The sequence below is a fragment of the Dysidea avara genome, chromosome 4 (assembly GCF_963678975.1).
Source record: "Dysidea avara chromosome 4, odDysAvar1.4, whole genome shotgun sequence".
Taxonomy (NCBI): Eukaryota; Metazoa; Porifera; class Demospongiae; order Dictyoceratida; family Dysideidae; genus Dysidea; species Dysidea avara.
In genome coordinates this window covers 41,293,868-41,318,960 of record NC_089275.1, presented here as the reverse complement: position 1 = coordinate 41,318,960, position 25,093 = coordinate 41,293,868, and the positions used below count along the sequence as shown (strand labels likewise).

Genomic DNA, 25,093 nt, shown 5'->3' with positions numbered 1-25,093 from the left:
CACTTCATCGTGACGTCACTTTTTTGGTTTTGATCACGCGATCTCGAAAATTCGTTAGCATGCATGTTCAGCTTTCTAATAAGCGCGCATCCTGCAAAATATTTTAGCAGCTGTAGTGAACAATTAGAAGGGCAGCTGTGGTCGGTTTAATTGTTGCTCTATGTCTGTTGAATCAGAGAGGCCAGCAAAACGAAGAAAATTTCACGAAAATTGCGGAACCTGAGGTGAGTCGACTTCCGTATAAGGAATTTTGTCGACGTAATACGATTCCTGGTATATCGAGGTATTTCTCCGTTCACTGCTCGCTGTTATTCGGTGTGTTTTGTAATCGTAGATGAGTATGAGTGAAGGAAGTCGATAAAGGGCTTTACTCCAGGCAACTTATTTATTTATTATCAATTTACCACGAGGGAAGGAACAGCACAAAAGGCAAGCCTGTACAAGGTACTATCCTAGTACAAAACACATACAACCACTAAACAAAACACACAAAATAAAACAAATCAACAGCAATTATAATTAGAGTGGCTGTGGTAATTAAAGGTCACTTAAGGTTACGGTCAACCGCACATTTTTGTAAATGTAACATTTTAAAAAAAATTTATATAGCTATCACTATTTCATTGTGTTTATTTATTTTTTTAATGCAGTTCAAGACTGCATTAAAGGTCAGTGGGTAATAGATACCCACTGCCAAAGAAACATACATACAATGCAATGCAATAACTAATTAATTACAGCTATTAGTTACTTATAATTACAATAGATAACTAGAGTTTGTTAAAATTGGTAGAAATTGGCGCTCTAGAGCAGCGGTGGCAAGGGCACAAAAGGTGAAATGTACAAGCTCTCTCAGGGTTGAAGTTATTAGTAAAATGCGACCATAAATAGTTAGTTAAACGATGTGTGTTGGTAGATAGTGAAAGATCAATGACTGGTAAGTAATTGTATAGTCTGGCTATCCTGTTAAAGTAAAAATGATGTTGTGTTACTGATGATGTCCTTGGATGATTCAGTTTTTGGTTAATCCCAGATCTGGTGTTGCCTCTTGCAAAAGTGATGTAGTTGTAGATGTTAAAATTATCAGTGGGTGACTTTAATGATTTTATTAGAAACAGTATATCTTGGAGTTCGTAGTGGTACATGAGAGGCAGGAGATGCAGTTGTTCCAGTCTGAGTTTGTATGAGGATGTGTAGTCGTTAAGAATATATTTAGTGGCTCTTCGTTGAATGCGTTCTAGTGCAGTAATGTCTCTTATTAGTTGAGGCCTCAATAGTTGTGAACAATATAATAGTTGTGATCTGACTAGTGCTAGGTATAGACGTTTCTTTGCCTCAGCACTGTTAACCTGGAATGTTCTTCTGATAAGTCCTAAGGTTTGGTAAGCTTTCGTACATATGTTGTTATAATGTGCTGATCAGATGTGAATGTTACTCCAAGATCTTTATGCTGTGCTAGACATTTAATAGGATTTCCATTGATGGAGTATGTAGGGGGGACTATTGTAGTCGAGAAGAAACGTAAATGAATAAATTTGGATTCGTTGAAAGGTAAGTCAGTCAGGGTGCTCCAATTAGAAGCTCTGTTGATATCAGTTTGTAACTTTGCAGTATCTTCATGAGATCTAATTGCATATAGAAGTTTGGTGTCATCAGCGTATATAAAAGGAGTTGCAAATTGAATGAATTCGGGTAGGTTGTTAATGAAAATGACGAATAACAAAGGTCCTAAGACACTTCCTTAGGGCACCCCTGAATGTACATAACATAATTCTGACAGTTAATCTCCTATCTTGACACATTGATAGCGATTGTGTAGATATGCTTCAAACCACTGTCTTGCTTTACCAGTTATTCCAAAGGTTTGTAATTTGCCAAGTAAGTGGTGGTGAGAGACAGAGTCAAAAGCTTTCTTGAAATCCATGTATACTACATCCACTTCACATTTGTTAGATTCAAAGACTTTTTCTGCAAATACTAGTAGCTGCTGTAACGTAGATCTTCTAGGAAGGAAACCAAACTGATGTTTGGTGGATTGTTCTCTGACACGATTAATTATATTATTATGCACAATTCTTTCTAGAACCTTCGATAAAATACATAACAGTGAGATGGGTCTGTAGTTTCTCACAGAACTTTTGTCCCCAGATTTGTACACAGGAACCACACAATGAGTGCGCCAGTCAAGAGGAATAAAACTGCATGATATACTCGTGTGAAAAAGATGGCAAATTATATGAAGTAATGGCCCTGCACAGTGTTTGAAGATTTTTGGGCTAAAGCTGTCAATGCCACAAGCTTTGGTTTCGTCAAGAGATATAAGTAAGTCAAGGACGTCAGAATCAGAAAACAGAATATCTTGAACATGAGGAGTGACACTGCTTGATTGTGAGTCAGATACAGATGATGTTGAACCTGTAAATGTAGAAAAACTGAGTGGAAATAATTGTTAAATAGTTGAGCTTTTTCCAAGTCAGTGGATGCTGATTCATTTATGTAGTGCATTTTAGCAGGAAAGCTTTCTCGCCCTTTGATACTTGATATATATTTAAAAATTTTGTTGCTATTACTGTGAGCATAATTTAAAGCTAGATTTGTTTCATAATCATACTTAGCTTCAGTTATCATCTGTTGTAGTTCCCTTTGTAGATCCTCCACTTTAAGTCTTTTCCTTTCTGTAGGATGTCTCACAAGTTGTCTCTTAGCAGTGCGGAGGCACTTGATTTTGTGATGGATTGTTGAGTTAAACCACTTAGGATGATTTGATTCTTTAATAGAGATCTTAGGAACATATAGATTTAAAGCACTATTTATGGCAGTTTTCAGGTATAGTCAGATAAACTCGACATTTTTAGAATTCAATGCTAAGGTAAAGTCATATTCTGTAAGGAATTGGTTCATGTCCTCCCAGTTAACTTTATTGTAATCTAATCTTTGTATACGTATTTTTGTAGGTTTGCTGAGGACATGGTTAATGAGAAGTTTTATCAAATAATGGTCAGATGAGAGGTTGGGTGGTAGGTTTGTGCAGGTTTCAATATGTTGAAGGCCACTAATATTAGACAAGGCTATGTCTAGGGTGTTCCCAGCGCGATGTGTGGGGCCAGTTATGCATTGAATCAAATTGAGTCCATATACTACATCTGCGAAATCATCAGCTGTGGGAGAACTACCACTGTAGATACTCCAGTCTATGTCAGGAAAATTTAAATCTCCCAATAATACAATGTTTTGGGTACTATCGAATGAATTGAGGTACGTATGCCATGAGTGAGGTATTATATTTATCAGAACAGTTAGGTGGACGATATATCAGACACACGAGCAAATTTGGGTCTATCTCAGCAGAGACTATTTCTAAATCATTTGGAGAAGATAACTGCGTTACTGTGAGGAAAGATTTGAAAGCTAATAATACACCACCACCTCTACTATCTCGATCTTTTCTTAAAACAGTGTAGCAAGAGGGAAATATTTCATTAGTAAAAATGTTAGTTGAGAGCCAAGTTTCTGTTACTCCAATTATGTCAAAAGTTTGAGAGTACACATACGATTGAAAAGCAGTAATTTGTTTGTTTAAACTACGTGCGTTCCATAGGAGAACTTTGAGATTACTGCTGCCACTTCTAGTATCTGATTCATTGAAATTGATTGTGTGATCATGTGTGTAATTTGTAGAATCATGAACTTGTCTGTTAGGTAGTCAGTTTGATGATGAATCCATTTGAGTGGGAGAATCATGGTCAGCAGTAACTTTGTTGTGGGTAGCATCTATTTCATCTCTATCTTGTTGAGACCGAGACGGGACAAATACTGAATCGATAACTTGACCATGTAACTTATTTCGTATGTAGATCTTGTTGTTATGCATTTTGATATGTTTGCGTTCAATTCCCTTGTCAATTTGTTGCTGTCTTACTTTAAGAAGAAGTGACTCTACAAGTCTTTCTTCCTTGGACATGTCAGGCTTAACTCTTATGTCTTTAGGCAATGCACTGGCCTTGGATAACAAAAGTGAAGAGTCAACAGCTCGATTGAATCTAACTAGTATTGGTCGAGGTTTCTTGGAATTGTCACGGTACTTTCCCAGTCGCAGAAGGTCACGTATAGATAAAGGATTTATGTTAGTCTTAGCCTCAGTAACAATAGTGGTAACTTTGTGTATGTCATGATTTAGTCTCTCATGCCTAGGTATTCCCTTATCACACTCATCAATGCCATATACTACCACATTAAACTTACGATCTCCTCTGCTGGATGGATTTGTCTTTGTGATAGTAGGTGGTTGAGTTTGCTTACCAACTGCTTTTGAAATTGTCTGAGATTCTTGTAGTGGTCGTTGTTGAGGAGTTGAAGATGGTGACTTTGGGACTTGTTGATTGGATGCCATAGATTTGAGTGACACCACCTCCTTGGATAAAACATCCACCATACTCTTCAACTCCTGCAGTTGCTTGTCCTGTGAGACCAGGCGACAATGGGGACAGTAAAAAGGCTCATCACTTTCCTCAAATATTTTGAATAGAACTTGAGATAGGCCAGCACACTGGCGGTGTATCCAGTTACAAGTGCTTTCACAAAATTTTGCTTCTTGGCCTTCAGTGTTTTCAGTAAATATTGCTTCTTGGCCTTCAGTGTTTTCAGTAGCATCTAGTCATAGAGTCAAGGCAGACTGGGCAAATTGTTGAATTTTCCCCAGGGGAACTCAGTTGTGGTCTCTTTCTTTTGAGGGGTCGTTGAGGTGTCGTCATGGTGACAAAAATTCACAACTGAAAATGTTACAACAAAACACAGTACAGGTGATAAATTGATTTCTATCTATTGGTATAATGATGCATGTTAAACTGTCATTTATCACTTGGAGGAGCGGCGAACTTCTGGAACAACACATCCGTGAATAATAGCCCTTCCACTGCGCGCAGTCAGAAAATCTTCATACGTCAAACTTCTACTATGCTAGCTGGATTGTTGGCGAATTTATAAGTTCAGACTTACTATCGGGTTAAGCACCATTGACAGACACCGATTCAGTGTAATCTACCCACTCCTGGCACTAGTTATCTTGGGTTGAAGTAATGGCGCAGTTGCCATCAACGCACATTATCTAGTATAACTTTCCGAAAAACTACGTGATACTTCTGAAACTCTACTAATCACTACACCTACGACCACTTAACTAATTGGTGGTGAGCTATTGGATGGAGCTGCTAGCACACGGCAAAAATTTGACGTAGCAATCCGGGTGTGCAGATTTCTAGCAAGGTCCTCTATCGATCTAACCACAACAACCACAACTATTACCTCACGAAAGCCACATAATTTATTACGTAACTTGCACGGTAATTTACTCGTGCTAACTTATGGCTGCTATAGATACCTTTCTCCACTTCTATCATTTACTTCACATCACCAGACCATACCTTCTATAACTACCAGACTAACGTAAGCTATTATGGTAGATGCTAGACTAACTACTGGTGCATTGTAGGCCAACTAGCGCCTCGTAGCATAGTTACTTAGGCGCTGCGTGCATAGCTAAGGCGCTCCATTGACACAAACAAGACACCTAGGCAAAGTAGGCTGTGCTAGATAGCTACATATTAGATAAACTTGGCACAGAGCCAGCACCATTGATCTTATGTGTACTACATCATCCGAAATGTGTACTACATCATCCGAACTTATTAGCAGTACACACAGTATAAATAGACACAATATGCAACAATAAACACTTTATAACACAGCAATGTCAAACAAGAACAACAAAAAGAATCATTACAACAGTCATCGTCATGTTTTCTGCAGGAGGAAAAAGAAAAAACAGTAAGTGACAACACATAACATACAATTCGGTGTATGTATTTAAAGTTATGTTACAGAGCTGAAACCAAGGGACCTGCTATTAACCCAGCCGAATGTAGAATCATCAATCTTAGTCTACTAAACAAACACACAAACAACGATTACGTAGCAAAACACGTTGCTACATGTCAACCTTGCATAGCTAAAGCCATCTCATCACAGGAGTGTACGTTCATATCTGATGAAAAACACCATGGCTTGGCTTTAGTTATATCAAGCAAGTGTGGTGGTTGTGGTGAAGTTATCCCGTTTTTCACCTCTACCAAACTTACCGACTCCGGAGGAGGCCAACAATGGACCAACAACTTTGCAGCAGTGTGGGGTCAGATGGTAGTGGGCGGCGGATTTAATCACCTCCAAGAGTCAATGAGTGTCCTTGGTGTTCCTACTATGTGTAAGAATTCTTTTATGGCCACAGAATGTGCAATAGGAAAGTGGTGGTGGGATGTCTTGGAGAAGTCGATGAAAGCTGCAGGGGAAGAAGAACGACAAATTGCTATAGAGCAGAATAGCTACCATCATGAAGTACCTGCAATTACAGTCATTTTAGATGGTGGCTGGTCTAAGCGGACCCATAGACATTCTTACGATGCTCTGTCAGGGGTAGGGGTGATCTTTGGAAAGCAAACTGGGAAGCTTCTATATATAGGAGTAAGAAATAAATTTTGTGCTGCATGCGTGTACCAAAATAAACAGACTGGTGCAAACAAGAAGACAAATCATACCTGTTTCAAAAACTGGAGTGATCCATCGGCGTCCATGGAAACTGACATCATATTAGAGGGTTTTCAGGTAGCTGAAAAGCAGCACAGTGTTAGATACATGAGATTCATTGGTGACGGAGATAGCTCAGTTCATCCCACTCTAGTTGCTAATGTCCGTGAGTGGGGATATGACATACAAAAAGAGGAGTGCGCAAACCACGCAGTAAAATGCTTCAGAACATCAATGGAGCAACTAGTCAAGGACAAGCCACAATACAAAGGGAGGGGTAAATTGACTGAACAAATGCGAAAGAGACTTATATCAAGAATGCGAAGCTCCATCACCAACAGAAGTAAAGAAACTGACTCCAGAAAAGCAGCTAAACTTCTTAGAATTGACATCCTCACTTGTGCACCACACTCCTTTGGGATCCATGATAAGTGCAACAGTGACTACTGCAAGGTGGCTAAAAACAGAAACACACCAAATGAAACTAATTCAACAACTGAGCTTACTTCCTTACCAATAAGCATACCTTACTCTCTTTCTGGTCCCAGCACATCAAATAAATGTTTGGAGGCTATATCCATACCACACTGCACCAATCAAGGTGGGAGGTTTTCTCCACCAACCAGCTCATCTCTTTTAGGTTTCAATAGTACGGGCAATCATCAGCATATCAGTGAAGTACTAGAAAATGATACTTTGGATGAAATACTGTCAGAACAGCAAGAAGCATGGCAAGATGCTACCGCTGATGAACCTGTTGATTTACCAGAACCAAGTGACCTGGTTCACAATGCAATGCTTTGTGACATACAAAAGTATGCTAGCAGACTTGCTGGAAAAGCAAATCAATTCATAGGTAAGCAGTTAAAATATAAAGGTACATGAGACTTTAATAGTATATCCTCTTCTTCACAGGCAACTTCACCACAAACTTGGCTGAAAGTTACATGCATGTGAGGACAAAATTTGATGGGGGGAAACAAATAAACAGGTCACAAAGTGGTTCGTGGACAGGTAGATGTGCAGGTGCAGCACTGCGAATGAATGATGGACCTGGATGGGGGCCTACATGTTGGGAAAAGGTCACTGGACTTCCCCCCAGTGAAACATTCAAGGAAGTGGCAGAAGAAAGATGTAAGAAGACAATGAGCAACAGGAAAAGAAAGGCTACAGAAAATGAAAAAATTAAAAGAAAGCGAAGGAAAAGAGGTGACAATTCCCTCCAGTCACGACTGGATTACTCTCGCTATGACGGAAATGGTCCCAATGCCATAGATATTTTACCAGATATACCTGCGAGTGACCTTCATGATGTCATGCTGTTCTATTACTCTAGACAAATTAAAGTTACCGAAGCAGCTGCAGCAGATATCACTCTCAGAACCAATGAAGAAGGTGGCAACAGCAACTCAAAAGCAATCTGGCATGAACACAGAAGAATAAGAGTGACAGCATCTAATGTTGGTAAAATTGCCAAAAGAAGACCAACAACACAAGTTAAATCTGTTGTACAACAGCTGATAGCACCTAAATTTCATGGAAATGAAGCTACAAGATGGGGGACAGTCCAAGAAGATGCTTGTAATGAGCAATACTTGTTGCAGAAAAAGGCAATGTCACCAAACATTACTACCACTAAAAGTGGATTGGTAATATCGGTTGAGAATCCATGGTTGGCTGCTAGCCCAGATGGCTTGGTGCATGACCCTTCAACTGATCCTCCAGATGGCATTGTCGAATACAAAAATCCATACGTAGCCAGAAACATGACTTTAACTGAAGCTATAACAAAGGTAAAAAACTTTTGCCTAGTTTACAACAAGGAAAACCAATTAGAACTGAAAAAGAATCATGATTTCTACTATCAAGTGCAGTGCATTATGTTCTGTACAAAGCGTTCATGGTGTGACTTTGTAGTCATGATGAAGACTCTCCACATCCAACGAATAGACTATGATCCAGGTTTTTGGTCAGCAGTACTTGCAAAGTTAAAGACATTCGACTTCACTACCATTTTACCACAATTGGCATCACCAAGACCTGTAGTGCGAGAACCATCTGAATGGGTAACAACAGAATGGGAAAAAAAGTACAAGATTTTGTAATACAGAACATATCCTAGTATAAGCCAACTTTGTACAAGACAAGTACTCTTTTCATTAATTGTAAATCATGTATTTATTTATTAATTATACGATTACAAATGAAGTACATATCTATCGCTAAATATAGTAGTAGCTCTACCTTAAACCTGTTCAGTTACTGTCCCATTGAGTGATCTCTAGCGGCAGCGTACTGAGTTCACTCACTCTGTGGCGTTAATCATAAAAGTAGGTCATCATTGTGATAAACTTTAGCTGGAGCAATCATACACTTAACTGATTCTTTAAACAGCGCATTAACACATCGATACATGTGGTGTGGTGTTTTTCGTGGCGACATTGTTCCATTGTAATAAATGCATGATGCAATTTCCTGCTTATGTAATGAAGCTGTTTAAGTGTAAATACTAGTGGTAAAACTTAAGGTTTCTTTTGTAACTCGTTAGGCTTCCCGTTCTGGTAGGTCTTCGTGTTGACCGTAACCTTAAGTTAAAAGCACCGCTATCACCTAATACAGTGACCCCAATGTTTCACACTACTTGTAGGGAAAGGTGTAACCATATGCTACATTATCCTAAAATATCAAAACATTTACTTGCCATGTATTAGGAGTTTGATCTTTTTACTGAAACCTTGTAAGTGTTAGTATTACAAGTCATATGGGGGTATTATGAGTCACTATGTTCATAAGGTCATCATTTCATGTCGAATTATTGTAAATGTTATGGAAACATTTGCAGCAACTCTAAAGATTGACAAAACACCTTAGTTAACTTAGTACGTAAACTTCATGTCTTTTTCCTGCTTACTACATGGTAAGGGGTACAGGTAGCTAATCTGGAATGGTATTTCTATAGTGACATAATTTAAAATCCTGTGTAACCTCTTACTGAATTGGATTTGTGGTTAGCTTTTGATCACTTTTTATGTTGATCTAAAGTTGTAGCATCCCTTTCATCTTAAATCTGCATGATTCAACCTATTAAATTCATGTGACCCACAAGGGAGTGTATAAACAGTGGAATGGACTACTGGAATGGTGGAATGGAATTTTTTTGAAGTTCAATATCATTTTTTACATCCAAATAAGTACAACTCCTCCCCTTAAGTAAGCAAACAAATAGGATTCCCTTTGAAGTCAGCTCTTTTAGCATACTTTTCCTCACCACAACACTTCTATGACTTATAATTCAATACTTAATTGTCTGAAACCAACTGTGGTTCATTTCAGTGTGCAATGTGGCACTGCCACAATGAACTTTAGCTTAAATTTTGTTTTCTGACAATTGTGAAAAAGGCGTATTTTAAATGCTTACAAGATAGTCCCGTTTCACCTTTCCCAAAGATTTTCACTTAGGCTCCTAGGTTAGTGGTAAACACCTCGTACAGGCTCTATAGTACCTTCTATGTTCATCCTCCAGTGCCTAACTGGTAAAGTTGATAATAAATAAATACTTCATTTCATTATACAGTGCATGTACTTTTACAATGCATATATGTAATCAGCTAACTTTTTTATCACTTGGGAACAAGGTGCATGTTCATAACTGACTTTACATTACATTACATTACATTGGTAAATTTTGTCTATGGTGAGGTGAATTGTGCTAAAAGAACTGAAATTAGGGGAATCCTATTTATTTCCTTACTTAAAGGGAGGAGTTGTACTTATTTGGATGTAAAAGCTAATATTGAACTTTAAAAATTTCCATTCCAGTATTCCACCATTCCAGTATTCCATTCCACTGTTTATACACTCCCGACCCACAATACTCCATGACCCACAATGCCAGCACGTACTCTACATCTACAAATCAACAACATTTAAAAGTTACAACAAAAATGTTTGTAAATAATAGTGTGGCGAAAACCTCAATTCCCAAAATACTGATTGGTACTTTGTTCCACACAAAACAAACACAGACAAAACTGTAAGTGGTGTGCATTAAAAAGTTGTTAAATACATCCCTTATCCCATTTAATGAGCATCATTAATTACGTACGATTAATGTAACCTGTAGGCAAGGCTACCTATTATTGTGATTTTAGTGCTACAAGATAATTTCAGCTACAAAACATCAAATTTGGCCAACTGCTTGCGTTTTTGTAGAATCACTGCAGGTGCCAGAAAATGGCACCATCCTTCCGTGGCCCCCTTTTGGCATGTCTTTGCAAGTTCTATTCTAGTTTGCTATTTTTCATGGAATTTATAGTTTTAGCTCTTGCTTTCCTATTGTGTAGTATAAAGGAAGCCATTTTGTAAGGTCTGTCTTTCCACTCAAAGTGTAGGCCTGGCTTGTGGTTGCTATGTACATGTTGTTTGTAATACCAAGTGGTTTATGTGTGTATTGGTATTGTTGCTAGCTATGTGCTGGGACATGATGCCATGTACAAGATGGGCCGATCCAATGTGCTTATATCTGGCATGAAAGGATTGGGGGTGGAAATTGGTAAGTATCTTAAAACAAGTGCACAACAAAGATATAATTTGAAAGGAATCTTGCTATGGTACACATCAGCGTTGAATCCGGGTCAGGTCATCCGGGTTTACAAATTATCCGGATGTGACCCGGATTGAATCACATGAGAAACGAAATTGATCATTTGACGACGTGGAACATATATATGCTAGTTGCATAGCTCTTTTGTGAGCCACGCCCACTTATCGTGTTACAAACATGCTCAGCCATGCCCATTTATTAGTAAGTGCAGTCTGTAGCATGAAACTGTGTCCATTGCTATTTGCAAGCTTACATGGAGCCACACCCACTAATCGATTATTGTATGAGTTGTATATTGTCTAGTCTTGCAGCAGGATAAGTACTTTTGTGAGCCACACCCATTTTAATATATCGGGAAATTGCAATACTAAGTATGAACGAAGCCACACCCAATTGTTGTCTGTAAACCCACAGTAGCTACATGGAACCAAACCCACTGACTGATTTTAACTTATAAACTTACCGGCTTAGCTATCACATAACTACTCGTTTACTCAACATGAATTGAACGCTCAAAACGTAGTCTCGCTAGCTCGAGACTACCTGAAACATAGCTCTCATCGTACGCCTAGGCTTTATTTAATCAGGGTCAAATCTGGGTCTGACCCGGATTGGTATCCAGGTCAGTGGGTCATCCGGGTCAGCAATAGTGACCCGGTTTCAATGCTGGTACACATGCTTCCAGTTATTGTATTAATTGTCTCCTTAAAATATCCGAAAATAAAAATGCTCAAAGGTTTGAGAGTTATGTAGTTTACTTTGGTTGAGATTTTCTTTGGTTGCTAAGGCACAAACACTCTTATTTCAACTTGTGTGTGTATATCTGAAATACCTATGTGGAGGGTACTGGTTTAGTTTGATGACTATTTTACGCATGTGTGTTTGTTAGCTAAGAACGTCATACTGGGAGGTGCGAAGTCTGTCACTCTTCATGATACTGAACCAGCCCAGCTGGCTGAGCTGTCTTCACAGGTATGTACATGTATGTTGTCAGAAAGCTTAGTGATTGTTGTACCAGATGTGATTACCCATTGTGTAGTTGTAGTGAACATAGCACCAACTAACATTTTTTGTTTTGATAGCAAGGTAGTGTTTTGGTATATCTGATCAGACATTGATTATGTGGGGTAATCTCATTAAGACAATGGGTATGCTATGTGTCGTTTTGCTGTATGTGATATGTATTCAAACCATTGTGTTGATTGTTTGGTAGTTCTTCTTAACTCAAGAAGATGTTGTAAAGACCAGAGCTGAGGAGTGTGTTGCTTGCTTGTCAGAGCTGAACAATTATGTACCCGTCACTGCATGTCAACACTTCCTCTTTAACTGAAGATTTAGTCATACAATTTCAGGTGTGTAGTGTTCAGTGCAGTGTTTTGTTTACTAGTTGTTCTCATATGGGCATGTCATGTGTGCATGATTGTACTTATGACATAACCAGGTAGCATGCATTGTAGTACTTGTTCTTCAACTTTACAGTAAAAGGTACACACATGAAATGTAGTCATCTTCTATATACCTTTCCCTTTTCAGGTTGTGGTACTTACCAATTCCAGTTTAAAAGAACAGGTTAAGATTGGAGGATTCACTCATAGTAAAGGAATCAAACTGATTGTGGCAGACACCAAGGGCCTGTTTGGTGAGGGTGGTGTGTGTTGCTAGTGACAACTTTTGTTTACTTTACTAGTCAGTATTTCGTTACAGGGAGATCTGAGATTTTGGTAAAGACTTTGTTGTTCTTGACAATGATGGGAAAACCCCTGTTAGCTGTATGATATCTGCTGTAACTCAGGTACGGAGCTTGGTTGAGTGTTTTGTTCATTTTATAAATCTCTCACACACTAGGATAAGGATAGTGTGGTGACGTGCTTGGAAGAGACGAGGCACAGCTTTCAGACTGGAGACTATGTTACCTTTAGTGAAGTGGAGGTATGTATACATGGACATGTGTAGTGTGTGGGTGTAGTATGCATATGTGTAGTATGTGTGTGTGTGTGGCTAAGTGTGCATGCTTGCATGTACTAGTTATACATGCTTAATATACTGTACATGTGTTCATTACAGGGGATGACAGAACTGAATGGCTGTGAGCCAAGGGAGGTCACCTATCTAGGTTAGTGACCTTGTGAAATGGACATTTATGTGCATGAGGTGTAATGCATAATGTCACTTCCGAAGTGTCATTGTGTACTACAGGAGTGGAATATGTGAGATTGCCTAGTTAAAAGTTTGTAATGTTTCTTCAGGTCCATATAAATTCAGTATTGGAGACACTAGCAGACTGTCCCCTTACGTTAGAGGAGGAATTTGCACTCAAGTGAAGATGTCTGAGACTCTGCAATTTGTGAGTTATAACTGCTGTGCTACATGCAGTGACTTGTGAAGACATACTGTGCACACATTTGTGTACACAATGCACGCGCACACACACACACGCACACACACACACACACACACTACTTATGGATGGTTTCTGTGTGCATGTATTCATAGAAGTCAGAATAACCAACTAATCAGGATGTTGTGTCTTTATACATTTGTTATATCTGTGTGCCTATCATCTCTGTATTGTTCCTTAAAGAAATCTATCAAGGAAGCCATGGATGAGCCTCAGTTTCAGCTGACAGATTTTGACAAGATGGAACGTCCTGCTCAGCTCCATATAGCTTTCCAGGTGAACTAGAACAAGAATACCATTATATATATATATATATATATATGTGGTGTACTGTCAAAATATCTAATAATGAGACTCAGTTATCATAGAATGTTAGGGATGCAATTTCCTAGACTGGCTGTGACAATGTTTCTCTACTTTGGTTGCCAGTTTCCTGTCCTTATTAAACAGGTGACTGCATTAGGCAGGTTACTTTAATTTGTGTGCATACAATTAAATGGGATTTCTTTAATTAGTTTAAGACAGGTGGCCTTTTATATATTGACCTGATAAACAGGTTTTACAACTTGGGTTTAAAGTGCACATAGTTATAGATGCTTTGGGTTGCGTTTTGTATGTCAGGGCAGGATGGCCAAGTGGTCTAAGGCGCTGGTTTTAGGCACCAGTCACTTTGGTAGCATGGGTTCGAATCCCACTCCTGTCATTTGTTTTGTTTGTTTTTCTTTACACTGCGGTGCTTTTTTCCATTCTCTGTTGTATGAAGAGTACATAATAATAAAAAAATCTTATTTTTTATTATTTTCTCTTGAGACTGCAGGGTTTTTGTGTATTGTGTTTAGTGTGCACAATTAACAATACTCCCCATTACTTTTCTTCAGGCACTACATGTTTACAGGAAGAAGCATGGGTCCCTGCCCAAGCCTTACAACAAGGAAGATGCAGCAAAGTTCTTGGAAGAGGCTAAAACAGTTAACGAAGGTGCCAAAGCCAAGGTATGTAGCCTCAGTATTCGTTGTATGGGTTATTCGTTTATTGCAAGAGTAACCTCGGTCAACTCTGTATGTGTGCATGTAGGTAATTGCAGTGTTCTTATAGTTATAGCAACATAGTTTCATGATGTATAATTTACAGATTGACAAGATTGAGAGAAGCTGCTCAGGTTGACATATGTTGCCTCAGGGTATGTGGTCCCAATGAAGGCTGTGATTGGCTCCATTACTGCTCAGGAAGAGAGATGAAAGTTAGTGCGTATTTGTATTTTGTCATAGAAGAGGTGTACGTTGAATGCAAAATGGAAACTCAAAAATGAGGATGTAGAAAACATGTGACACTTTGGTTTTCATTATGGTGCTCTCTACATGATTTTGACAATGATAATGGCAATTGACAGTTGTCCAATTCACTGACCGATTTTCAGTAGTTCCATTTCTAAATGTGACTGAATCTACGAAAACCGTTCTTATCGCCCAAAACAGGAAGTTTGATTTTTTCACACAAACACAAAGCTTAATGAATGCACTATCAAGTTTCACTGCCACAGTCGACCAGAATGAAGTGATCTGCTTTTGCTGGCTGCTTTTTCAGAGCACAGTGGCGAGCCGTACGAGTGGTCTGGGGTCTTGATGGAGCCCTGGCCAACCAGGTGATGGCTGTGTGTGGCTGTACAGCTCCGTGGTGTTGGACAATGACCTGTGCTGTAAATTTCCTTTCATTTTAGCCAGTTCTGAGCCCTGAATGGCCTATAACTTGGCCCAGTTCATCCCAGCACGTTTCTTTTCAATTTTTGAACACCATCTTGCCCGCCTGATACAGACAACCTCGGTTTAAAAACTATCTAAAATGGCGGGAAACTTAGCTGCTGATTACTTCTTCAGTGGATGATCAGGGAGGTAAGAAATTGCTGTGAAACGTGTGAAAATTTGGTATGCATACCTACCACCATTGGCCAGCTACAACACAGAGAATGTTTAAAACCGACGTTTCTCAATACTTTTAAATGGGCGATAAGACCGGTTTTCCCAGAGACAGTCACAAATAATAAAATTGTACTCGCTATAATTTTACTAGCTACAGGTATATAACAGGTTTATTGCATGAAATATGTGCTTAATCAACCTTGAGGTGTTGTCAAATCCCCTACTAGGGGGGTGGGGACATAGTGGGGATTTGACAGCCGATTTTGGCCCAGTAGTTGGGAATTTGACACCACGATTTGTCGAATCCCCTGTATTCCCCCAGTGGGATATAAAATCAACAAGTACATAATAAAAGAACACTAGTTTCCTTTACATATTCTATTAGACTGCAATCCATTAGCTGGGTCAATGAGATAAAGTACTTGGGGGTTGTGATCAACTCTAAATTGAACTGAACAGACCATTGTCAGAAAATTGTTCAGAAAGCCTCACTATGCTTAAATAGGCTGCGCTGTGCTATGTATGGTTACACTGATGCTGCAAATTCGTTGGCCTACAAGGCTTTAGTGAGACCCTGTCTGGAATACGGCTGCACTGTGTGGTCCCCACATACGACCAAGAATATCAACTTGTTAGAGTCTGTTCAGCGTAGAGCTGCTTGATGGATTAAGTAGATATGACTCCACTTTGTACAGGTGGAGTAAGAACACTGATGACTGCTTGAAGGAACTGAAGTGGCATCACGATGACAATACCAGAGTGTCATTTTGGTGCACTCCATTATGCATAAACAAACTCCAATCAATTTCTGTCACCACTTTAATCTTTACACTAACGCTACACGTTCTCATCCACTGACTTTGCAGACTCGATCTTCTTCCATCAATGCATTCAGATATTCCTTCTACTTGAACACACCATTTGTTTGGAACTCAATCCCATATGAAATTTTGTCCTTATACTATCACGCTTATTTAGATCATGGCTCCGATGTTACTTGTCTAACTGATGTCTCTCACTTTATATAGTTGTTTTTGTTTGCTCGTTTGTTGTTTTTGTTTGCTCGTTTGTTGTTTTTGTTTGCTTGTAGCTAGTCAATGTTTCTGTATTGCTTTTTGTACTGTGTATGTTTTGGGGACCACGGCTATAACCTTTTTGTGTACCCTTTCTTTGGATAAAATTGATAATTATACAACCAAGTACTAAAGATAATACGAAATGCAGTTAAAATTATGTCATAAATAATAATGAATGAATAAATAAATAAATAAATGTTCTCGAAAACTACGAGGTCTAGAGACATAAACTAACTAGGGATAGATTCGCTTGTGAACAAAGGCGCAACCGTATAATAACTACGCTTGTTCGTGCTGATGACTTTAACGTACATGTAATTCTAAATAAAGCCCAGCATCACACCCATGCTGATTGCGTGAAGGAGAAGATTATTTGTTAAGCAAAGTGATTGCAGGAGAGCAGGGCCGCCCAGAGAAATTAAGGAGCCCAGGGCAAAGAGTTAAAGTGGGGCCCCAGAGGCAAGAAGGTTTCTATTCTGAATCACAACTTCACCCAAGCTGTAGGTTGAAGACCAAAAAAAAAAAAAAAAAGGTCACAACCTGCTGACAATGACAATAACTACCCCTCTCCTTACCTATAAGCTTCTGCACTGCTCCTCTGAAGAATACTGTGACTGCTCTATTAGAGTATTTAGATCTGACTGCACTATTAGAGTATATCAATCTTTTAAACAAGTATTCATGGGGCCTCCTGGGGCCCCTTTCAGGCTGGGGCCCGGGGCAAAATGCCCCAGTTGCCCCCCCCTGTGGGCGGCCCTGCAGGAGAGCCAGGTGCCACTTTACATGTAAACAACAAGATTAAAAGTATTGATTGATTGATTTATAAATCTCCTGACAGTCAGTATGGCCATTCTTCCCTGATCAGAGCTAGTTACACACACACACACGCACACACACATACATGTAATAGTTGTAACACGGGCATGAGGGCTTTGCCTGAATGCCCCTTGTTACAACTAATATGTAACATTTCTTAGGCTGATAGCCTATGCAGGGTGATCAACCACCCAAGCCAATATGAGTGCAGCCACTGGATGTATTATATATGCACACCTAAAATTTTTGATTATGGGTCAGCAGCTAGTACATTCTGGTTACGTTCAGTTATGATAAACAGACATATCCTAGGATGTCACGGAGAATTTCCGTAACGTGAGTTTAATGTTTTAATCAGTGCTATTGAATTGTTTATGGGAAAACTACGCAGTTCACTACAGGCCTAGACAGGTAAGCTTGCTTGTTGAGTGGTTACTCCATGCAGAGTGGTAGCTTCGTGATGGGGGTATGTCCGTATTCGAAAACGTACAGAAACGATCAAATGAATATTAAGCTATAGCACTAGTTTTCACCTTAGCCCAACGTTTTTCAACTTGTAGGATGGCGAGGGTAACAAAACGCTCTCCGTATGAGTGGTTTTCATGGCAAAATCCGGGTTGTGCATCCTAATCACTTGAAGATTATTCGATCCCCATAATCGATTTCGGCATCTACATCTATATAATCACTGCCCAGTTGTAGACCAGCTACATTTCGTATGTAGCCCGGCTAGCTGGGCTGCATACGAAATGTAGCTTAGGCGGTTCCTTTGATCTGAGGTGTGAAAGTGTTACATACATATATGCATATACATTCATACATCATGCATGCATACATGCATATATATATATATATATATACACATACACAATATTACAGACAAAATATGTCATACATTATATGTAAGCAAACACAATAACACAAAATTAGCTACTTTGTTACAAGCAGATAAAAGGTAGGTTCGCACACTCTCCTTAAAATCATCAAATTGTACATATTCCTTGAGGTTTGCTGGTAAGGAGTTCCAATACTGTGTACCTCTGTTGCGAATAAATGACTGAGTAAATGACAAGTGACATCTCAGAGGTTGCGCAAAATTTTCCTTAGTTCTAGTATGTACTTAGATAACTTTCCAAACTGAATTGGGGGGTTCGAGTGGTATGCCTCATCCATAATAATGGTGCTATTGGTAAAACATTATACATACAGCGTGGTACTTAACTAGTGAAAAAGGTAACCATTTTGCACTACGATAGTGGACTGTAACATGATCAAAACACTGCAAATGATACAATAATCTAATAGCCCTGTTCTGAAAATGTTATGATCTTTGAACTGAAAATAATTGCAGCCAACAGCTAAGTATGTTTTAATGTTTGTACCTGTTTATTTTGTATCACACATATGCACTCCACTGAGGCTTCAGTGCAAACAGCTGATGCGCTAGTGAAACAATAAGACAAAGAGTATGTTTCAATGTTTTGTTGTATTGTACATCTTCATCCTTCACCTGGCTTGATAGCTGGAATTATTTTCTATCCTTAGCTGTTGCCAATAATCTTCAATCATCAAGAAGATGTATATAACATTGTGTAGTTAACTGTCTCCTGCATGTTGTGTATGCATAATATTATAAACTGTGATCATAGTGCCAATGCCACACGACTGATTTACTGGCACATACCAGTGGCCTCTAGTTACAACAGAGTTATTGTTCCAATTGGGATCATTTGCCAGTTTTACTGGGGTTTCCAGAAACCCCCTCTGAAATAACACACTCCCCTACAATTCGTCTGGGTGATAAAAATTACAAACAGTTATACACACTGTATTATATTATGGCTTTTTCTATTAGCAAAACTTCATACTTTTGCCTTTGAAATCACCTTCACAGCATTCAAAACCACGTAGCTAGTGACCTTTTTTTTTGGTCTTCAACTTGCAGTTAGGCTGAAGTTGCAATTCCAGAGAACCCGAAACCCCCTCTGAAAATTTCTAGATCCGCCTCTGCATATGGATTAAGTCTAACCTATAGGACAATTACCAGAGATAGAAGACATTATATAACACTTTACAGAAGAAATAATGACATACAAACAGTGGAATACATATAATGATTTAGGCTTGAAAGGCTTGAGAAGGACAGTTTAGTAGCAGAAATGGAAAGATTTTCAGTTGACTCGGAGCAGAACCAAGAGTAAATCATACAGTACGATAGTACTGTATATTAGGGACCACAAAGGAGTAGGCGTGGCCCACAGGATAACATCACCCTAAAACCAGCCTCAATTTTCCCTGACAACGATGAGGTGGTATTGGTTTGGCCACTCCAAGAAAATTCCTTGTTTCCCATTTCATTGACCTCAAAAAATACATGCGGGCAAAATGGAAAACAATGAATTTTCTTGGAGTGGCCTTAGGTAAAATAATAATAATAATGATAATCTTTTGACATTATCAACTCTTTTGTATATTATTGCAAAGTGTGTCTCATTTCCTTTCACATACGGTGAAATAAAGGAAGGTACATTACTATGTAGTCCAGTCATTTTATGAGAAAAAAGGGTCAACCTTAAACTAATTGCAACACAAATGGTTTCAATAGTTTCTGGCACAGAAAAATGTGCTCTATAACATATCAAAAGTCCTGGAAAATCCCATATGGGGAAGTGACCTTTTTTGTGACCTTTTTTATAGTCAATTTTAACAAAAAAAAATTAGGATTTCCGCTTTCATTTGAGCTGTGCATAGTCCAAACCATTCAAATTTGGTATCAAATGATTGGTCTGACTATAAGATGATACTAGTTTGGTATCCATAGCTTAATTTGTTCTAAAGTTATCGTCATTTTCCTGGATGAAATTGTCATTATTTAGTCCCGCCCACGCACTTAAATGAATTATGTTTTTAAGCTGCTTATTGCTACCCTAATGATACTTTTCCCATGGCAAGGGACATATTTATAACAGAGGGTCATAATATAGGGTTAGGTGTATATGTTACCATGGAAACTGAGATATACATTCTTTACAAATTACCATTTATGACCTGATTCAACATATGGAGAACTATCAGTGAATGCAATGGCGGATCCAGGATGGGACATTTAGGGCAAATCCCCCACCCCTCCAGAGCCGTACTTCTGATTAAAATACTGAACTTTATGCCAGGCCAAAATCAGCTTATAAAACTCACAAAAATATGCACATTTTGCTAGCATTTATTATGAATTCACCTGAAACTAAGTGAACCAAAGTCAAACTAGCTATGAAATTGTGACCCAGCACTTTCGTGCATCCTAAGCGCCTCAAAAATAATTATCGGTTTGCTGTTGTTTAACACATTCAGAGCCTTTTAAACAGCTTTAAAGACTTCACAGCCATCTACAAAGGCCAAAATGGTAAAAATCAACAGTGAGATACTGCTAAGAGGTGTATTATTTGCTGCTTCAAAAAATACAGCAACTAACAAGAGGATCTGGCTCTCCCTAACCACCTACAACTTGCCTGTTTGTGGCCGGGTCCTGGATCCGCCCCTGGAATGGACCTTATCGCAATGATGTTGCATGTGTAAAAATGGCCGCGATAGCTGTGGGACTTTGTATAGGCGACTATGGGAGGAAAACTTTTGAACGATGATGTCTCAGCCAAGATAGAAGATATCAAACTCTAACGATTATTCAGACAGAAATCTATAGTACTTAACTGAATATAGTCACTTTCAGAAGCAAAGCCAAGACTGGCCTACATAGCTTTGTGATATTGATACTGCTAAAGAGAAAATGAGAATATATAGAAACTTCTGCCAAATTAATCAGGGATGACATTAAAGAGGTAAAAACATCTCATTATTCTCATAGTCACTATCCAGGTTTTGAACCACTTACAAGAGTGCTCCTTACAGGCTTGATAGTGGGAGAAGCTACAGCTGCAGTCTAAAATTGGTTCAATAGGGCAGGAAATAATGCAAGCAGCTCTACCTAGAGTTTTATTGGTCCCATTACAGGTTATTTTAGGTGTGCAGTTACATTACCATTATGCATCACAACTCCTAATCAATACATTACATCAACATGGTTCCAGTTGCTCCTATAACATTGCGGTAATGCTATTTTGGATAGACTGGAAGATGTGGCAGTTACTGAGTACACCTTCACTGCATGTAGACACAAAATCCATTGTAAAAATTGAAGATGTTACAATCCTCAACAGCTTTTTCAGAAATTAACTCTATAGCTGCGAAAGCCCTATAGCAACACTGAGGATGTGTTCAAGTATGAACTCTTTAGTTATCCACCAGCTCTCTTTGATATGTACATCATTAATGCTTTGACAACCACAGAAACAGTTTGGAAGTTTGGAACACACTGAACTCTGGCGAAGCTGTGATTTGTATTAGATGGTGGTTCCCTTCTGCAGTGTACACCATGGACACAAGGGAGTACTTATGGAGAATATGCATGTACAGTATATGCAGATTATGTTACCAAGAAATATAAAGAAGCTGTTGTTATTGTTGATCGTTATGAGAAATCATCAACAAAAGATATGGTATATCTGAGGAGGATACCAGAGGCTAAAATAGGGGCTATAGTTGTGGGCAAAAAGCAAGTTTTAAAAAGTGTTTGGCTAGTTGTAAATAGTAATTGGGCTAGCTATAAAACTTAGCTACACCAAAGAAAAGGATAAACTCAAAGTTATATATACTTATATGTGTTGTAGATCTTAACTATTTTACAATTTACTACAGGGATTTGACTAAAAGTACTTTATGATCCAATAAATTTCATATCATGATCTATACTCTTTGATTAACAACTGCCGTACACTAAAACTAGTTTGAATTTTCTTTCTTACAGTCCACTATAAAACAAAGTTGCCTCAAATCCAACAAAACAAGGCTTGCATGTACGTAATTATATGTGCAGCTCTTATTTCTCAATTTTGTCCCTTTAGTGCAAAATTGCTCCCAGATTTAATCTTGGCACACTTACATTTCCCTGAAGGAGTATGCCCCAGACCCATTAGTTAGAAATCCCTACACAGTGTTCCTCTTTACTGGCACTTCCCTACTGTGCTCAAGATACCATAATTGGAAGTGTACAGTAGGAATATAACACTTCTTATTGTTTTACTGTAAATTAATATCGTGCACTACTTTTATCGATGTGTTATGGTCCCTACTCTAGTTGAAAATTCCAAATTTTTCTGTGTACTTGTAATATATGGAAATGTTAGCTACCTTCATGAATATGTGCCTGATATTATGGTCCTTGTTTTTAGTTGTTCAGTGAACTTCTAAAATTTTGGTGCATTGTAACAGTGGACGTTTTATGTTTGTTTTTACCTTGATAGTTTTGTAGCTATAGCTACCAGGGTTTGTAGTGTACATATTTGACACAAATGTATTTGGGGTTTTATCTGTTACACAACATGTAGCTAAAGTATATATAGCCTTGTGCATACTGTAAGTAGTTCATGATACTTTCCGTACTGTTGTAACCAGTGTTGGGCAAGTTACTTTGTAAAAGTAACTAGTTACATATTACATATTACTTGCAGCTGAACTATTTAGTTACAGTTACATATTACCCATAAAATAAAGTAACTATAATAATATTACATACTATATTACTTTGTGTCCACAGCCTTAAGCTGGCACATGTGAAACTACTACTTTATCACGTGCCATGATGGCGTTGTTGGGCAATGTGCAAATGTTGGTTATAAGTTAGAAGCTGGTGAATAAGCTTCATTCAGTAGGCCTCATTACTTCGTTGTGGCTAGGCATTACTCAGTAGATTACTAATGAGATTAGTAACTTCGTTACTTGTAGTAATAATATTATGTAATAGACTCGTTATACAGTAACTAGGTAACGTGTTACATTTGTAAGTAAAGTAACTTGAGTTATATTACCTGTTTTTATAGCGTATTCCGTTATATTACTTTGTTACCACAAAAGTAATAATATTACATAACGCGTTACTCCCAACACTGGTTGTAACTACACACTTTATTCCCATTTCTAAATGTTTTATGTGCTATCTATGCTTAGAAATTCAAAGTAGCATGATGGTGGCAACTAGCTGTTCATGTTGGAAGTAAAAATGTAGAGGGGTCAGATTCTCTAACAATAAAATACGGTTTAATGTAAAGAGCTTGACTAAATATCCTGATCACTTTGGTGTCATGGGTCGAATCCATCTACTGTGCATATATTACACTACAATCCACCATTCATTTTACAATTTCCTGAGGGAATCTACTGAAAAATTTAGTCCAATATGTCAGTGGCTCTACGTTGACAGTCTGGAGAGTCTGCAGGAGAGATACATTGGGTTGCTTCACTTGCCTGAGGCCAACATGAAGCTTTGCAATTCCATGCAGTCACAACAGACAAAGAGCTGTATTTGCAAGGTAACGAATTCCAGAAGAAGCTACAGTAGGTAGCTGAAAATATTTCCTAACAAGTTGAGGGTTAAGTAATGTTGTGTCTCCTACATTTCTCACACACAGACACACAGACACATGATTACTGGAAGTCCCAGACATTTACCACTTAAGATGTGCATAATTATTAGTGTATTTGACTTATGAATGTAGAGTATTAAAAAGTTGAAGCCATTCTATCATTAAATTTTGATGGCTTAAATGTCATCTATCTGGATCTATGTTTCTTTAAATTAACAATCTATCTGAAACATTAGCTAATAATTACATACTATTAATTTGCTTGTGCAGTAATGCTCTGCAGCATAGCCAAAACTTTATATTAGTCATTATTTTTAAGACTATGGGATCTCTTGATAAATATTATTACTATATCCCTCGGCTGTAAATTACAACTGTAAGTTTATTATGAATTTATTTATTAACAGAGAGACAGTTAATGTGTAAATGTGTAGTAAGGTGAAAAAGCTTTCATTCAGCTGTACACATATGTATGTATCACTATATCATTGGTAACACAGATTCTCTTGTACTCTAGTGATTGCAGTGGTGCTGGAGCTGTTGGTTGTGAGAGCTATGGCATTTTGGGTGTGGCACATGAGCTGATGGGAAAGTGTTCATCATTGATATGGACAGTATAACCTGAACATTGAAGTAACCCACCATCAGAATGGAGTCAGCTCATTATACATAATGACTAATAGTACATACACATTTCTTAATTGTAATCCATGTATGTATTCCACATGTGTATTTGCATCTGTGTGTGCGTATGTGGATCACATGATCTGAGAGGCCAGCACTGGTATATATCTATAGATTTAGCAACATTCTTTGATGCATAACAATGTGTCTCACAGTAATAAAGGCAGCAAGCCAGACAGCTAATCTTCAGATATTTTGTCTAGTATCTATAATATACTGTATAATTTTTGTGTACGAAAATTATTTTACAACAAAAATAGCTAAATGTAGTCAGCAGAACAGTCACGTGAGCAGATACCATAGATCTAATGGATATATCACAATAGTTGCACTTTATTAACATCTTGTATAGTTAATGTGTGAAGACACAAAAGAGTATTGAGCATGACAATTATGCATGTAATATTTATATTATTATGTCTGTAACGCTTCATGAGTGAGTGCAGACTTACTAAAGCCATAAACAAGCTAGCGTTAACCTATGATTAATGCAGTCATTCATAATAATTATACATGTATACATAAAATTTAATCTTTTTATGTACATATTA

At 38.2% G+C, this 25,093-nt stretch overlaps 1 protein-coding gene, 1 long non-coding RNA gene and 1 other non-coding gene across 5 annotated transcripts; 2 read left to right on the top strand and 1 right to left on the bottom strand.

The window, feature by feature from the left end:
• The first annotated feature begins 112 nt into the window (after nt 1-112).
• Nucleotides 113-24,626, top strand: LOC136254093 (ubiquitin-like modifier-activating enzyme 1). 2 transcript variants are annotated; one of them, XM_066046751.1, is made up of 14 exons: nt 113-224; nt 335-444; nt 11,043-11,128; nt 12,069-12,151; nt 12,393-12,531; nt 12,713-12,818; nt 12,884-12,971; nt 13,025-13,108; nt 13,244-13,292; nt 13,426-13,523; nt 13,761-13,853; nt 14,456-14,569; nt 14,709-14,817; nt 24,376-24,626. In XM_066046751.1, the coding sequence occupies exons 7-13, from the start codon at nt 12,951-12,953 to the stop codon at nt 14,739-14,741; spliced, it is 492 nt and encodes a 163-aa protein (XP_065902823.1). In that variant the 5' UTR covers nt 113-224; nt 335-444; nt 11,043-11,128; nt 12,069-12,151; nt 12,393-12,531; nt 12,713-12,818; nt 12,884-12,950; the 3' UTR covers nt 14,742-14,817; nt 24,376-24,626. The 2 variants fall into 2 exon arrangements, with proteins under 2 accessions (XP_065902823.1, XP_065902824.1); XM_066046752.1 differs by having other exon boundaries at nt 12,871-12,971.
• Nucleotides 5,697-6,995, bottom strand: LOC136254680 (uncharacterized). 2 transcript variants are annotated; one of them, XR_010700672.1, is made up of 4 exons: nt 6,588-6,995; nt 6,392-6,501; nt 6,217-6,331; nt 5,697-5,799 (listed from the first exon to the last, which is right to left on the bottom strand). It is a non-coding gene; the product is annotated as an uncharacterized lncRNA (long non-coding RNA). The 2 variants fall into 2 exon arrangements; XR_010700671.1 differs by lacking the exon at nt 5,697-5,799 and having other exon boundaries at nt 6,197-6,331; nt 6,588-6,991.
• On the top strand, nt 14,199-14,280 carry Trnal-uag (transfer RNA leucine (anticodon UAG)). Its single transcript has one exon. It is a non-coding gene; the product is annotated as a tRNA-Leu (tRNA).
• Nucleotides 24,627-25,093: the final 467 nt, after the last annotated feature.

Excerpts from the sequence above, each read along its gene's own strand:
- LOC136254093 (XM_066046751.1), top strand. The coding sequence starts at position 12,951 with ATGATATCTGCTGTAACTCAG. Across the intron at positions 13,109-13,243 it reads TTACCTTTAGTGAAGTGGAG|GGGATGACAGAACTGAATGG; the intron begins GTATGTATACAT and ends TGTTCATTACAG. Across the intron at positions 14,570-14,708 it reads ACGAAGGTGCCAAAGCCAAG|ATTGACAAGATTGAGAGAAG; the intron begins GTATGTAGCCTC and ends TATAATTTACAG.